At 33.8% G+C, this 16846-nt stretch overlaps 1 protein-coding gene across 5 annotated transcripts in view; it reads right to left on the bottom strand.

Moving 5' to 3' along the window:
- The window catches only part of MON2 (MON2 homolog, regulator of endosome-to-Golgi trafficking), a 106354-nt gene that overhangs the window by 38353 nt on the left and 51155 nt on the right, over nt 1-16846 (bottom strand). For 3 of the 5 annotated variants that reach the window (XM_038549872.1, XM_038549874.1, XM_038549876.1), the window contains exons 13-25: nt 16746-16827; nt 15954-16138; nt 14401-14513; nt 13017-13121; nt 12557-12637; nt 12405-12478; nt 12229-12319; nt 8208-8309; nt 6866-6868; nt 6576-6686; nt 4283-4458; nt 1915-2077; nt 173-466 (exon numbers count right to left, since the gene is read on the bottom strand). In XM_038549872.1, coding sequence (XP_038405800.1) covers nt 173-466; nt 1915-2077; nt 4283-4458; nt 6576-6686; nt 6866-6868; nt 8208-8309; nt 12229-12319; nt 12405-12478; nt 12557-12637; nt 13017-13121; nt 14401-14513; nt 15954-16138; nt 16746-16827 — 1580 coding nt within the window. The remainder of the gene's footprint in view (nt 1-172; nt 467-1914; nt 2078-4282; nt 4459-6575; nt 6687-6865; nt 6869-8207; nt 8310-12228; nt 12320-12404; nt 12479-12556; nt 12638-13016; nt 13122-14400; nt 14514-15953; nt 16139-16745; nt 16828-16846) is intronic. The other 2 variants (XM_038549873.1, XM_038549875.1) reach the window with 1 other exon arrangement.

Raw genomic sequence — 16846 nt, 5'->3', positions numbered from 1 at the left:
CGATATGTAATTTACTCTGTGTGAGGTACAATTTTAAAGTATGGCAAAACGAACATTTTGTTTGTCAAAAGCACAAGTGCATGGAAATTCTTTTTCAAAAATTAATAGGAACAAGATTGAAAAATTTGAAAATTTGTCTCAAAAGCTAGTTACTCAAGCTAATGGTTAATACCTTCCAAATAACAGTGTGCCATGTTGAATGCTGTAATAAAGTTCCATGTGCACCAATTGTTGAAAACAGAGTTTGTCCAGCACTCTTCCTCACTGCAGGACGAGGGTCCACACAGAGTTCACCCAATTTCGCATAAAGACACAACCACAAGCAATCAAACGGTGGAGCAGGATGGAAAGGCCGATTTAAAACCACTCCTTTCTCTTCTGCCTGCTTTTGCTGTGCTGCTTCTTCTTTATCTAATTCTTTTTCAATAGTTTCCCCTCTTTGGAAAAAATAATCTGAAATATTCCACTAAAAAGCAAAGTAGAAAAATGCCATTTCACTCACAGATTTTAAGCACATAAGTAAATGCGCAACACATGGTTGCTTTACCTTTCAGAATAAAACTTTTAAAAGCCACTTCAGAAACTCCTTTTCTAATAGAAAAGATTTGAAAACATCTGTCTCCACCTGATTTCAGGAAAATTTGAGGAAATAATCTCATGCTAACATTAATATTTTTAAATGTTTCTTTATGAAACATTTCAAAGACACATAGAAAAACAGGGAAAATGTATCAGTATATTGATATACACATAAACAATTGTTAATATTCTCTCATATTTACTTCATGACTATTTTTATAATTTCCACTAGATAAAGCCTTTAAAAAAATAACCATGATACCATTATGACACCAAAAAAATTATTAACAATGCCTTAATATTGTTTAATGATATTAGGCAATTTCATATAATAACTACTATATCCAAACATATCTTATGACTTCATTCTCAACCACAATATGTGGTGTATGAATTAATAAGAATTATACCAATGATAAAAATGTAGAGAATCTTATGAACATAAATATAAAGAAGGTGACACCTAGCAGTAATTTAATCAATACTGAATTAACTACTCTTTGGGAGCAATTCTATACATGTGCTTATTTTCCTTCCTATAATTACATTTTTAATAGTAACTTATCTGGCTTGTAAGGACTATTTAAGTTTGACTTTAAAACCTCCTGGCTTAAAAAAAAAAAAAAAAAAAAAAAAAACCTCCTGGCTTATAATAAACATTTAAAAGAGTCTAAATAATTGTCTTTAAATACATTTATATTGGGAACAGCTTTCTATTTGTTTACTTACATAATATCAATAATATCCTATCTTAGATTTCCTTCTACCTTCAAGATGAATAAAACAAGGTTCAATAATAAAACAATCAACAAGAGGCACACAGAATTAAAATACTGTTTCCACAGGTCAAAGTTCTTCCATTAACATTTGCCTTCCAATAGCTAATAAAGCAGTGCTGACAAACTACAGGACTGTGTATACAGCAAAGCCCTGTGTATATAGTAAAGCCTTTTACTGAAGCTTTATTTACACTAAATAAGTAATACATGAAAATGTTGTTACTAAAACAATACTAAAAAAATCACTTAATCTTTACACTAAAGTCAACTGAATACTTCCCTTATATATTATTACTTGTTTACCAATCCTCTCATGACAAATCTTTTAGAGTGAAATTTCAGCTCAATATATCAAAATTATCCCAAATATTCTGCTATTAATGAATTAATTCTTAACTTATGTCACTTAATCCTCCATGCAAAATATAAGTTTAGTACTTAAAAGTCATTTAAACAACCCTTCTAAAGCCATAAGCCTAGTCTCTTAGCATTCACTCTCAGCAGCATAACAGTGATTTCTAAATTATATGATCACGAGAAAAGCAATAATACTTACCAATAAACCTATTGAAGTTAAGCTAATATTAAGTTCTTGGTTATGAAGTCCAAAGCTACCTGCAACATCTACAACAATCTGCAGGCATGTACAAGGCATTGTTGGTAGAAAATCTGTCACGACCAACTGAAGACACTGGAACGCAGTTCGTATCAAGGATTCTCTGAAAAAAAAAAAAAGAAAAAAAATTATATTCATGCATTTAAAAGAAATATAAGTAAAAATAACATCTTACAGTAATTTGAAGCAAATTAAATTCTATTTTAAAAGTTGAACAAGAAAATCTCCCCTAATATAGAGGATATAGTATTTCAACATTTACATAAATGAAAAGGAGAAACACATACTTGAACAAAATTAACAAATAAAAATAAAGAACTTTGAATCAACTAGCCAAATAAAACTTCGACATTAATGAGTAAAGGAAATTGGCTACAGCTACTTTCACCACTGTATCCCCAATATCTAGCATGGTGCCTAGCACATGCAAATACACCCAATTTACTCACTGAATGAAAATGAGTTCCTCATTCTTTTATATCTATATCTTACTTAAAATTCTACATCTATTCTATAAAAGAAAAGAGTACATTTTGAATTTCAAATAAAGAGAATAAGAAGGAATTGATTTGAGAGAGAAATTCTAGTGGTGAAAAATAATAATAAAAATGAATTGGGGAACCCTGGGTGGCTCAGCAGTTTGGCACCTGCCTTTGGCCCAGGGCGCAATCCTGGAGTACCGAGATCGAGTCCCATGTCAGGCTCCTGGCATGGAGCCTGCTTCTCACTCTGCCTGTGTGTCTGCTTCTCTATGTCTATCATGAATAAACAAATCTTAAAAAAAAAAAAAAAGAATTATAATAACTAATGCTTATTTTTCTCTTAAACATTTTATTTAGTTGAGAGAGAGAAAGAGAGAGCATGCAAGTGAGGGGAGGGAGAAGGACAAGCAAACTCCATGCTGGTATGAGGTTCAATCTCACGACCCTGAGACAAAAACTCAGGAGGAAATCAAGAGTCAGATTCCCAACCAATCAAGCCACTCAGGTGCCCCAATAACTAACACTTATTGAGGGTTTGCTATGTCATGCACTTCCTAAGTGTTTTATGTGTACTAATTAATTTCATCCTACCATGATGCCCTAGTTTATAACTACACTGTAGACTGGGAGAAGAAACTTAGCTTGATTTAAGCTGTGACTGATCTCTTTCCACTTTCATCATCTCAGTATTTTGTAGTTTTTTAGAAAATTTATTATTACAAATAAATAAGAAAAATTAATTTTTCATAATAGTCCCAAGCATCTCAATCATAGAAAACTCGACTAGTCATCACACAAGATAGTATGAGTTCTGCTAGAGAATGAGACAAATATATGCAAACATTTGATAGACCTCTCCACTGCAATGCTCTACCTTAAACTATGTAAGTCCATTTTGCTTTCTTCAGTATTTACTACTTAGTTAATAATACCACTATTCATTAAACTGCCTAAGTTAGAAATCTGGAAGGCATTCCTTATTCTATTTCTTATATCATCCTTCACCCCTATAATCAATCTGCTAAGTAGCTCAAGTCCATCACTCTTCTATTTCTAGAGAACACTGCAGGTTCTCTCATTTCCCATCCACCCCTCCATGGTGCTGTCAAAATGATATCAGATCACACTGTTACTCTGCTTACAACTCCTAAAATGTCTCTCAAATGTACTGAAGATAAATCCAAATAGTTTATAAAAGCATATAAGGTCCTTCATAATTTTGGCTCTGCCCCCCTCCAGGAATACAGGCCTCCCTTCCACTGGAATTCTATTCTTCTGAGCCATAACAGACTATTCTCATTAGGATTCTACTTACAGAGCTTGTTCCTTTTCCCTAAGATTCTACTTTTAGAGCAAGAACTATTTATCTTTGTAATCACAGTAACTAGCAAGCATAGTAATTAGACTATATTAGGCACAGAATAAATGAGCAATAAATTTTTTGAAGTCCCTTAAAAGCAATTTCTTAGATTTCCCAAAATATGCAGAGAAGTCAAGTCCTAAGTATTAATTCATGTCTTTACCAATATTTAATAATACAAAACCCAATCTTTGGATGTGTTATAAAATGTATTAGCGTGGTGCATTTATCTTATGAAACTTGTATTCTTGTATAAATGTCAAATGTCAAGTAAACATCAATTTTTCCAACCTTCCAAAACAAAGGTGAGCCCTGATTAATTCACTATAGTCACTGGAGGTAGGATTAAGAAAAATGATTTTAGATCTTAGGAAAGGCACATAAAAAACTACCACTTCTGCAAAATTTTAGGATGAATTTCCTCTTAATCACTATTAGTTTTTGGATGTTAGTTTCAAACACTTACCCTTGATCATTTCTGATTGCTCCCATGACTCCAAGCACTAATGGCCATCCGGGCCCAAGACTGTCTCCCTGACTCTGAAGAATCTGCAACACACATTCTAATTGCTTGAGTCGGATATCTGGATGGTTAATACTGGACATCTCCTTTAACGGGTTCAATAAAAGCAACTGCAGCCTCTGAAAACAGGAGAAGAAACTAATTAGGAAGAGTGGCTCAAAGACTATAATAGTAATTAGAATCTTTTTCTACTAAAACAAACACTGAATATGATTCTCTAACCATAATCACTAGAAGTTTCTTTTGTCATGTCTTTTTCTTAAATAAGAGAAAATAAAAAACAATCTTAGACTATGAGTCATAAGGACTATGACTTATGTCCTTAGACAATGTTAGACTTCAGATTAAATGGAGAGTGACTCTGCATTAAGAGACACTAAAGACCCCAAACAAAAAGTAGTTAATGAATTAAGAACTTTTTAAAAAAAACACTAATTAAAGACCCATATACAAATGAATCTCACTAAAGAAAATATTTCTACTTATATCTAGCTATATTTGGAGAGAGGAAAACAATCCCCAATTTCTTTTTTTAAACTTTTTTTTTTTTTAAGATTTTATTTATTTATTCATGAGAGACACAGAGAGAGAAAGAAAGGGGCAGAGACACAGGCAGAGGGAGAAGCAGGCTCCATGCAAGGAGCCCAACGTGGGACTGGATCCTGGGTCTCCAGGATCACACCCTGGGCTGGAGGCAGCACTTAAACCGCTGAGCCACCCAGGCTGCCCAACAATCCCCAATTTCTAAAATTACCTTTCATTTACTCTGTTAATAACAGCATATCAAATGTATTTAAATTTAAAATTCTTAATATTCCTAAGAATTAAGTATGGTAGACATTAACAAAGATGGCATAAAACTACTGGACCCATTGTAGTTTAAGAAAAAAAAAAAGGAGGGATCCCTGGGTGGCGCAGCGGTTTAGTGCCTGTCTTTGGCCCGGGGCACGATCCTGGAGACTCGGGATCGAATCCCACGTCGGGCTCCCTGCATGGAGCCTGCTTCTCCCTCTGCCTGTGTCTCTGCCTCTCTCTCTCTCTCTCTCTCTGTGACTATCATGAATAAATAAATAAAATCTTTAAAAAAAAAAAAAAGGCACTCTGTTCGGGCCCTTTTAGTACATGAAAACATTTGCTTCATTTTTAACTTTTTTTCTCTTCAAGGACTCATTTATTTGGTTCACGGTCTGAAAAAACATTTAAACTCTATGTGTCAGGTATTAAGCTGAATATTAAGGATAGAGATCAGGGTTTTCTTTTCAAAAAACTTAAACTGTAATAGGAAAAAAGTATGAAATCACTAAAATGTAAGTTCTATAAGAACACAGATCTTTTTTTGTCTTATTTATCTTCTATGCCAACAGCTAAAACATTGGTTGGTACACTGTATGTACTCAATAATTTATTGAGTAAATTTGTAAAATACAATTACAATCAGTAAATAATGAAGGCAATAGAAATGCCTATTAATTGCCTCATTCTTACTCAACTTCAAACAATAGAACTTTGGTGGATTTTTAAGAAATTGTATAAGATATATGTGAATGACTACAGGAGTCAGGACAAAGGACTCAAACTCTAGAAGTATAAAATAACTTTTAAAAGTTTTAAAAATAAAGATCTATTTTACTGTACTTGTCTCTTTGACCACTTGTTTTCTCTCCAAGTAAGGATACTTAGAGAAAAAATTAGAAACAGTTAAGGACCAAAGTAGGGAGGCTAATAAAGTAGGGCCTCAAATTAAACCTTTAGCAATGCTTGAACAGGGAAATTTCCACACGGGGAGACCAGTTCTAGGTAATTTAGTAGCTTTAATTCCATGTTATTCACAAGAAAGTTGCCATAATTTTTAATAAAGATAGATAATCCTAAAAATCCAGACATGTCAACCTTCTGTAAGATATCCATGGCCTACATATAAAATAAATATTAAGCAACAAAACCCATTCTCAGAATATCATCCATTTGATAAATTAAGAAAATATTACATACATATAGGAGAGGATGATTTTATATTAAGAATTTAAGGGGATCCCTGGGTGGCACAGCAGTTTGGCGCCTGCCTTTGGCCCAGGGCACGATCCTGGAGACCCGGGATCGAATCCCACATCGGGCTCCCGGTGCATGGAGCCTGCCTCTTCCTCTGCCTGTGTCTCTGTCTCTCTCTTTCTCTCTCTCTCTCTCTGTGTGACTATCATAAATAAATAAAAATTAAAAAAAAAAAAAAACTTTTTACCTGGTTTTGTGAAAGTGGAGGATCATGGTTAAACGTTAATCCTGCTTTAATAAGTGAAGTTAAAGCTTCTGCTCCCCATTCTCTCATTCGAGAGTTTGGATGCTGACAGACCTGGAGACAAAACATTGAATAAAAATTAAATGTTCAATTTGTATACTTAAGCTCACACATCAATTTGAGAAAAAAATTAAAACATTATTTTCGGGGTTTTTTCCATTTAAAAAATTATATCAACTGTTCATCAATAATGGCTGAATGAAAAATTATATCTAGAATGTAAGTAAGCTTACCTTCTGTATAAGAGGCATAGGAAGCAACAGAGAGAAGATAAAAGATGAAACTAAGCAAGTCATAGAAAAAAAAGGACTTCATAAAAGTAAATTATGTCATCAGAGTAAACAAAAGAAGCAAGCTAACACTAAGGTTCCTAATTAGGCACACCCTCACAATCAAATTCTGTGCTAAAATCTTAACTTTTTTGTGCCATTTGATGAGAAAGTTCATGATAAAGAAATCTGCATATATCCTTTAATAATTCATAAAAGCAATTTCAATAAAATGGAAAAAAATAAAAGGACAAGCACATTTTTTAATTTTTTTTTATTATTAAGAATACCTTTCCCAGCTTACTAAAGTAATACAAAATGATCCTGGTAACCTAAGCCTAAAGCAACATAAACATGTATACTGATAGAAGCAGCTCTTACTGAGATGTAGCTAATTATTACCAATCATTCCAACTTGGACACAAGAGTATACAAATTCAGATGAAATTCCCTGGTACTATCTACAATTAGTGCTACCAAACAGGCTTTTCCCTCTGCAGAAGAGCTATCTCAGAATCACAGAAAAGGTTGTAAAGAAGTGTTTACAGAACCCCTGGGTGGCTCAGTGGTTGGGCGTCTGCCTTTGGCTTGGGGTGTGATCCAGGATCCGGACTGAGTCCCATAGTGGGATCCTTGCAGCGACCCTGCTTCTTCCTCTGCCTGTGTCTCTGCCCCACCCCCTCTGTCTCTCATGAATAAATAAATACAATCTTTAAAAAATAGAAAAGAAAAAAAAGCAGCAGTGTTTACTACTAACTCTCAGCCCCAACTGCCTTTAAGTTTCAGAACTAGTTAAAACTGAAGTGGATCAAGAAACTGTATAACAAAAGAAAGAAGTCCCAAGCTAACAGCTGAAGGAGTCTTCAGAGATTTCACTGATATATCACCCATTTTTTTTCAGCCAAAAAAACCAACCTATTTCCTCACCAAAGCATTTTTTTTTAAGATTTCATTTATTTATTTATTCATGAGAGACAGAGAGAGAGAGAGAGAGAGAGAAAGAGAGAGAGAGAGGCAGAGACACAGGCAGAGGGAAAAGCAGGCTCCATGCAGGGAGCCTGATGTGGGACTCAATCCCAGGTCTCCAGGATCACGCCCTGGGCTGAAGGCAGGTGCTAAACCACTGAGCCACCCAAGGATCCCCAAAGCAGTTATTATAAAACTTTAGTCCTTGATAAGTTATATAGATATAAGTACAAGGAAAAAAAGTTACTACTGATTTTTCATATGGTTATCCAGAATCATTAATTCAATGTGTGTCTCTTTATTCTTAACAAAAGTACAATATCTAAGAAAAAGCAGTTACCTCAAGTAGATGGCCAGTTAGAGGTCTCCAAAGAATTTCTATTCGATGCATGTTAACTAGACCCGTTTCTAACAATTTGGCAACAGCAAAAAGAGATGGTTCCTAAAGAAAAAACATATTGTATTTTGATATTGTATTTGAATTTTTAGTACTTCAATTGTACATAAAACTGACAATACTCTGAAAAACATGATTATAATACATAATTAGTATAGAGTTAGCGATAATTAGAACCTCAGTTATCCTGAGACAAGCCTTCTGCCCACCCTCAAGCATCCAGAATAGCTCCTAAGTGGAAAATTTGGTTAGGAAGAGAATACCTTCATGACAAAGAAATGAAAAATTCAATGCTTATTCCAGATACACAGAATGGCCTGTCTTCTGACCAGAAGGAAAGATGCATTCCACCACAGACTAAACTGTCCCCCTAAAACTCCTATGTTGAAATCCTAACCACCAAGTTGATGGTAACTGGAGATAAAATCTTTATGGGGTAATTATGGTTAAAAGAGGTCATAAGGGTGAAACTGGTAAGGCAGGATTAATGTCTTAAAAGAAGAGACACCAGAGCACTTGCTAGCATGCTCCTGAGCACTTCTCCTCTACCACATATGAGGACATAGTGAGAAGGCATCTATCTTTCAAGCCAGGAAAAGCCCTCACTAGAACCTTATGCCAGCATCTAGGTCTTAGACTTGCAGTCTCCGGAATTGTAGAAAATACATTTCTGTAGTTTAAACCACCACGTCTGTGATAATTTGTTAAAGCAGTCCAGGTAGACTAATATATATTCTTATCAGAGTATTCTTCAAATGTCCAGGTTTTATGTGTGAATATCAGGAAGCAGGGAAAAAGCAAAAAGAAGACAGCAGAGACCAGGGGAAAGTCAGGGTGAAGTCAGGAATATGGCAGATATCAGAGTTATCAGTTTAGACACTAACACAAAAGTAGCAGATATAGAAGACAAACCCCTCTCCTCAGTTGCTGGCATTTCACCAACTAGAAAGGGAACTAGTATTGTTTTGAGACAAATATGGTCAGGATGATTCTTCCTGCATGTGCTAACGTTGTAGGCACCTTAAAAATCTGTGTGGTAGAATCGTGTATCATTGTAGAAACAGCATAACTGGTTAAAACTGATACCTGTGAAGTTTTATTTCAACCCTATCACTTAATAGGTATGTAACCTTGATTAAATTACTGTGTTTCCATTGTTTTTTTAATCTATAAAATGAAGATATAATACACAGAAACAACCACATTAAAAGCATCTGGCACATACTAAGTCCCCATAAATGCTGCCTCGTATTGCTTCCTCCTCCTCCTTCTGCTTATTGTAACCAGGATGTACACAGGAATCATGTGGCATTTTAAAAAAAATGTACAGATGTCCATGCTTCATAATCGAAGAATCTTATTCAGGAAGCCTAGAATGAAGTTTTGGCATTTTATCTTTTAAAAGTGCTACAGCAGACATTGATGCACACAAAAGTTAGAGCCATTAGTGACATGGTTAAGAGTAAAGCTCTAGAATGAGGCACATGCAGGTTCAAATCCAAGCTCTAACATTTACTAAATAGGTGATCCCAGGCAGATTGGTTATTTTTATTTTTCATCCATAAAAAAAGAGGATATTACCACCAAACCTCACCAAATAGTTTTAAATGATTAAATAAAAAAAATGTAAGTGCCTGCCATATAGTAAACTATGAACAACTGCTTTTTTATTTTTGCCATTGTATACTGAGCTTGGTAATGTCTCCACAAGCATCATCAACTCCCACCTTCTAGTAGGGAAGAATTTGCAAACTTTACCATAAGGCACTTCCTCAACACATTAGCACAAATTCCTGAAAAGAGGACCAAATAATGAGATGCCTGGTCACTGTAAAGCCACAATAAAGAACATTGATATTTATATCTTTAATCCTTAGACTATTTAACTCACTCAGAAGAGCTGACACTAATAAGTATTTTTTAACAATGAAGAAAATTACACAAGTTTCTACTTATTTTAACACCTGCATATTTTGTTATAATTTCTACATAGAGAAGGCACAACTGAATAATAAACTGTTTTATGCTTCCATTTAAAAACTTTTTTTTTTTTAAGATTTTATTTATTCATAAGAAACAGAGAGAAAGGGGGGTAGAGACACAGGCAGAAGGAGAAGCAGGCTCCATGCAGGGAGCCCAACATAGGACTCGATCCCAGGTCTTTAGGATCATGCCCTGGGCCAAAGGCGGTGCTAAACCGCTGAGCCACCCGGGCTGCCCTAAAAACGTTTTATACTTAAATATCTTTATAAACTTTTATTTCCCTTCCACGTTTACAACTTCACTTTACAAAATTAAACTCTTTAATAGAGCAATGAAAATCTATTCTCAGGAACATAATTCTTTATCCAATGCATTCATATTCTCTCAACATTTGTTCCCTCTAAGCCTTGAAATATCACATCTGCTCCTACCACTCTCTTGAAATTGAATTCTTTCAGGTTAACTATAAACTAGTAATAATCAAATTTCCTATTTCTTCTCAATTTTCATTGTTCTTGACTTCTTGTAACATTTTTCTCTTTTGATTTCCACAAACCTGCCCTTTTCTAACTCATACCATTCCTTCAATATCCAAGTCCAATCACAAACTAATTTATCTTGATTAATCTTAATTCTTCTCGTAGAAATATGCACTAAAAGTATCTTCCATAGCAGGACATAAAGGATTCAGAAAATAAATTTCATATCACTTAGTAACTATGATTTTATCTAAACTCATACTACTTTAACTACTACTTAACCATGAGCCAAGTAGTTTACATGCTGTTAGCAAGTAAAAATCGTCTATTTTCTTTATATTTCCTAGCAGAGTATCATGTACATAGTAAACATACTGTGGTTACTGAATTAATAATACATAAATTCTCAAGATATTACCACAGAAACTTGCTCAGATTCTATTAAGGTACTCTATTAAAAATATATTTGTGTGTTAAGAGTCCATCTTAAAGATGTAGGATTATTAAAGATATCAAGAAATTGATTACTTCACTATATTTTGTATTACTCTTGCCTATATTTTGCATTACTCTCACCTTAATTTGGAGTAAACTATAGTATGTATTTTCAAACACCTGAATGTTTATGTAATTCTCTAGCTATGTGCTATAATATACAAAACTGACCTTATCAGTTACTCTTTAAATCAGTCTTACAGATAACAAACCAGAGTACAAAGAATTATAATTTAGGACTAGGTGAGCAATATAATTTTGGACTTACAAGTATATGCTGAACAAGTTAGAAATTCTCTGCTTTTTAATCATGTTCTGGGTATCTTCTTCACTTACTTGTAAATGGTTACACTATACTTATTTTAAACAGAGAAAGCATTTTATTTTAAATAATTTCTAAAGTATAAATCAATCCATATATTCCTGTGCTTTCCAAGTATAATACAAAATGATATTTTGAGTACAGAAAGAGATGTTCTTGAATGTCAATATTCAAAATTACTCTTCTATTCATTCAGTCAATGAACAAAGCAAAAATTTAATTTTCAAGGTAGGGAGAATCATTACCTTTAGAAAGAAATGATTAGCTCCTTATTTTCCATCCCAACGAAGGCAAGAAAAACTGAGACATATATATATTGCTTGATTTAAATCTTGTATTGCCCCAATCATAAATTGTAATTACAAATATTATTGTGACATCTTATGGAACTCATTTATAAACGTGGTATTGCCTTTATTCTTTATTAAAATGTTTCTTAAAATTTCAGTATCCAAGAGAAATGGACATAGTTTAAAATTATAATACATATAAAGCATATCACAAACCACATTATGTCCTCTTTCCTCCCCCTTCAACAAATAACCATAAATGGTAAAAGCTCAACAGAGTTGAGGTAGCCTGCAAGTTAAGTATTAGTCCCACTACCAAAATACTAAGATCATAAGATCACCTTATTTAACTCAATAATGTACCATATATAAAACAGAAAAACAGAATATCACACCTTATTATTTCCATAGGCCATATCCATTGCTTCTAGGGATAAGGAGCAAAGTGCATTTATTAAATGATGCAATGATACGTCATCAAGATACCTATAATGAAAATGAAGAAATAAAACATTCTGATCTAAAATACACACTAATAATATATCTATCAATTTTAAAAAATGATTCTTACTGTGAGCTTTCAAACAATCTTGAAAGTATATTGGAAATCACTGGTAAATCTGTCATCACTGCTGTTGTTAGAACCTAAGAGAAGAATACAATTAAATGTAATGTATGAACATTTCAGGAAGCACAAATTGAGTAAGACTAACTAGAGCTTACTGTACTGGGTCCTTCTACAGCTCTCCCAGGTTTCAAAGCACCACCACTACTAGGCTTTAATCCCAGAATCCACACAAGATGCTGTTAAATTAAAGGAAAAAAACAAAGAAATTTTTAAAATTATAAAAATTCTAATATCTAAAACTAAAAATCAGTAGTAACTTCTAATAACTAAAATTAAAATCAGAAGGTTTCCAATAACTAAATTTAAATTAGCAATTACTATTCATATAAAATACTTCTTATACCAAGCACAGGATATAGAACTTAGGCCATTAAGAGAAGCATTCCATCATTTTGTATAATACAAGCCATGTCTTTTTTCCTTTCTAACTTTTCCCTCTTCAAACTTTCTGTCTATTCTTTAAGGCCTGCCCAACGCACCAATAGGCACTGCTTACTCTATTAGCACTTAGCTATAAAAACAATACTGACCTCTGACCCAGAGCCTACAACATACCTGTAGAGTTGCCAAGACAAGTTGCCATGATGTTCCAAGAACAGCTCCATGGCAGTGTGCCAAGTTAAGTAAAGTCCTCATACACTGGATATTTTTGGAAGTGAGCTATGTATATTTTAAAAAAGATATATTTGTAAGAACTGTTTTTGCATTCTTGTAAAGCAGCATTATCATATTCGAATATTTTTTTAAATAAAAAAACAAAAATATTTTAAAAATGGGTTTGGATAGTTTGGTATAGAACAAATTAATTTGCTTAAAAGTTGTGCTATCATATATATATTAGAATGTCTCATTTAAGAGATTCCAGATGGGGAAGGTTAAGTAAGGAGTTTTGACAAATAAAAGCTTACAGATTCTACTTTAAGACAAAGGCCCTTAAAGAAGTATATATATAAACAGGCATCATGTCATATTAGTTTACATTATGATTTTGAAAATTAACCTGTGAACATATAGTAAGAATATAACTCTTAACTGTATAAAGGACAGTTTGACACTGGCCTGGAGTCACATTGGCTGAGTTCATGTCATAGAACTATCATAACAAATTAACCTCTCTACCTATCATTTCATTACTTTAGGATGTAAAGAGCTAAGGGCAATAAATCAGGTAAGACAAAACTCAATAAATATTAGCTGCCACCATCATCATCATTATTATCATCAACATGGAGAATATATTTCTTTTCATTTGGTCCTTACTACTGGTAATATACTGGAAAATAATATGTTTTAAGAGTACCATAAGAAGAAATAGCAGCTCACAGTTTAAAAAAAATTTTTTTTTAATTTTTATTTATTTATGATAGTCACAGAGAGAGAGAGAGAGGCAGAGACATAGGCAGAGGGAGAAGCAGGCTCCATGCACTGGGAGCCCGATGTAGGATTCGATCCCGGGTCTCCAGGATCGCGCCCTGGGCCAAAGGTAGGCGCCAAACCGCTGCGCCACCCAGGGATCCCCTAGATCACAGTTTATACTTTCCTTTTATTCTGATTCCTTCGAATTAACATTTTGTAGAAATCAAAGTTATTCTATATCAAATGGAAACCACGTAAACTATTTTTATTCTAGTTATATTTTTTCAGAATATATCTGTAAGATATATATTATAGCCATGATCCTTGCTTGGCTGGAGATAATCTTCTGTGATAGTTACTATTAAAAAGATGATTGAAATATATTACTCTTTAGGGGGAAAAAAAGTTGTGTTATCATAATTGCTCATGATAATGTCAATCGCTAATGTCTTCTAAAGGTATCAATCATCCAGGAAAACGAAAGTAAATAATGATAATGATAAAATTTGGCAAACACAAAAAGAAAAGTGCAAAAAATGTGCTGGATAATTAGTTGGCAACCAAGTTAAGAAAAATGCTTTACCATTACTGTCCCTTGAGGCTGAACTGCCAGAGGCTGACCCACTGCCACAACTTGCTGGTGAGATTCACTTGATGGACTTATCATCATAACACTTTGACCCTGGATGGAATATGCTAGAAAACAAAGGAAAGCTTAAATAATTAAGATATATACTCCTCACACTGCATTTAAACTAATGTCATATTTTATTTGTTTTGTTTTTTATTCATTTGAGAAAGAGAGAGAGAGAATGCATGAGAAGGAAGGAGAGGCAGAGGGAGAGGGATAGAGAAGTAGACTCCCCGCTGAGCAGGAAACTGATGCCGGGCTTGATTCCAGGCCCCAGATATTAGGACCTGAGCTGAAGGTAAGACATTAACTGTCTGAGCCACTCAGGCACCCCAGTAATATTATTTTTAAAAACAATAATTTGATTAAGCTAAGTTCAATTATGACACTTATTTAGTTACCAATTATATGCAAACATTTTTAAAACTCAGGAGGTATAAAAGCCAAGACAAACAAATTTGAAGTAATTCTCTTTAACTACTTTTTTTTTTAATTTTGTTTATCTGACACAGAGAGAGAACACAAGCAGGGGAAGCAGCAGGCAGAGGGAGAGGGAGAAACAGGCTCCCTAATGAGCAGGTAGCCCAATGCAGGGCTCGATCCCAGGACTCCGGGATCATGACCTGAACTGAAGGTAGACCATAACTCACGGAGTCAACCAGGCATCTCACTAAAGTAATTTCCTACAAAACTTTTTTAAATTAAAGACTTTGAGAGACTTCTTCACAAGCAAAATAGAATCAGAACACATTATTTTATTAACATGTATTCCCAGGGAACTTTTCTAGTTAAAGTTAGAGGCCAATTCTCATGTTTTTGGTTTGAAAACTAAATATCATTTTGAAACACATTACATGTGACAAGCTTGAGTGTTTCTAAAGTATTCAACAAGAAAAAAAACTGAATGTTAATCTAAGTGGTTGCCTGCATTATTGTTCTACTAGTTCCATAAAAAAAAAAAATAAAACCACCATTTCAACAGTATGATATAGTTTAAAAAAGACTTCCAGATTTATTTTCTTCTATCCTCAGAATTATTGTTTAAAGTTATTATTCTTGGGACACCTGAGTGGCTCAGTGCTTGAGCGCCTGCCTTTGGGTCAGGGCGTGATCCCGGATTCCCGGTTCGAGTCCCGCATTGGGCTCCTTGCGTGGAGCCTGCTTCTCCTTCTGCCTGTGTCTCTGCTTTTCTCTCTGTGTGTCTCTCATGAATAAATAAATAAAATCTTTAAAAATATATATTAAAAATAAATAAATAAAATAAAATAAAATAAAATAAAATAAAATAAAATAAAATAAAATAAAATAAAATAATTATTCTCCCTGTACCCCCATTGTTTTAAAGACATGTAAATAATTGAAGCTCTGGGTCATTAACTTCTCACAGAGGTCACAGAGTCAATAAGTGAACCAGCAGAGGCTTGAACTCAGAATTTGTATAATCTTTTCTCCGTACCTTATCACTCCACTAGTTGAATAAAACTGTGAATAAGTTAAAGTCTTACATTTGTTGGACAGTGTAGCTGCTGTGGTGGTATTCAGTACAGTAAGAGCATAATGCGGAGGCAGGGAACCTTTGCATATTGCAGTTATAAAGGCGTCTCTTGAGGTTACAAGGCCCAGTCTTCCACAAAGAGCAGCCATAGTCAGTTCAGCTTTTAAAATATTCTCAGTGGCAGCTTCATCTGTGCTGAAAAGATAAAGTATTTTATTTAATATCATTAATTTGTATTTAACTATACTGCAAACACAACAGGGAATTAAGTATTCAGTGAAGCTATAAGAAAATCTATACAAAAATATTACTGAAATCAATATACTTAAGAAAGAACTTTAATCAATATAATACCTGAAAATTTTAACTGAGTAAAAGCAATATGTAATACATATATTCGTCATAGAAGAAAATGGTCATGCACTCAAAGATTTAACTTAAAATATTAAGCATTTCAGGATCATTAAATTCTGTCATTATGGAAAAAAAATCAAAGAGATTGATAGTTACCATCACTGTAAAAGTAGTAGTAAGGGTGAAGTGAAAAAGGCATTCTGTAATTTTAGGATTGTATTTTCCATTAAAACATCGTGACAACTATTCTTGTGGGGAGCAGGGCAAGAATAGGATGAAAGAGGGGGAGGTGGCAAAAAAAAAAAGAATAATGTTTAACTAACATTAAGAAATAATTTTAGAAAAAAAAAAAAAAAGAAATAATTTTAGGACCAATTTAAGTAACTATTTTAATGTTTGTTTCTAATTAACTGCCACATGCAGTATAAAAATTATAAAGACTTAATACCTGGCATCAAGGAGGAGTGAGAGAGCAGCAAGTAAACCGCACCAGCAGGCATTCACCATTTCTTCCCAAACAGCTCTACTAACTTAAAGGACAAAAACATG

Source organism: Canis lupus, chromosome 10 (genome assembly GCF_011100685.1).
Source record: "Canis lupus familiaris isolate Mischka breed German Shepherd chromosome 10, alternate assembly UU_Cfam_GSD_1.0, whole genome shotgun sequence".
Classification (NCBI taxonomy): domain Eukaryota; kingdom Metazoa; phylum Chordata; class Mammalia; order Carnivora; family Canidae; genus Canis; species Canis lupus.
Note: the sequence above shows the minus strand (reverse complement) of the source record. Positions and strands in the feature narration are given on the sequence as shown.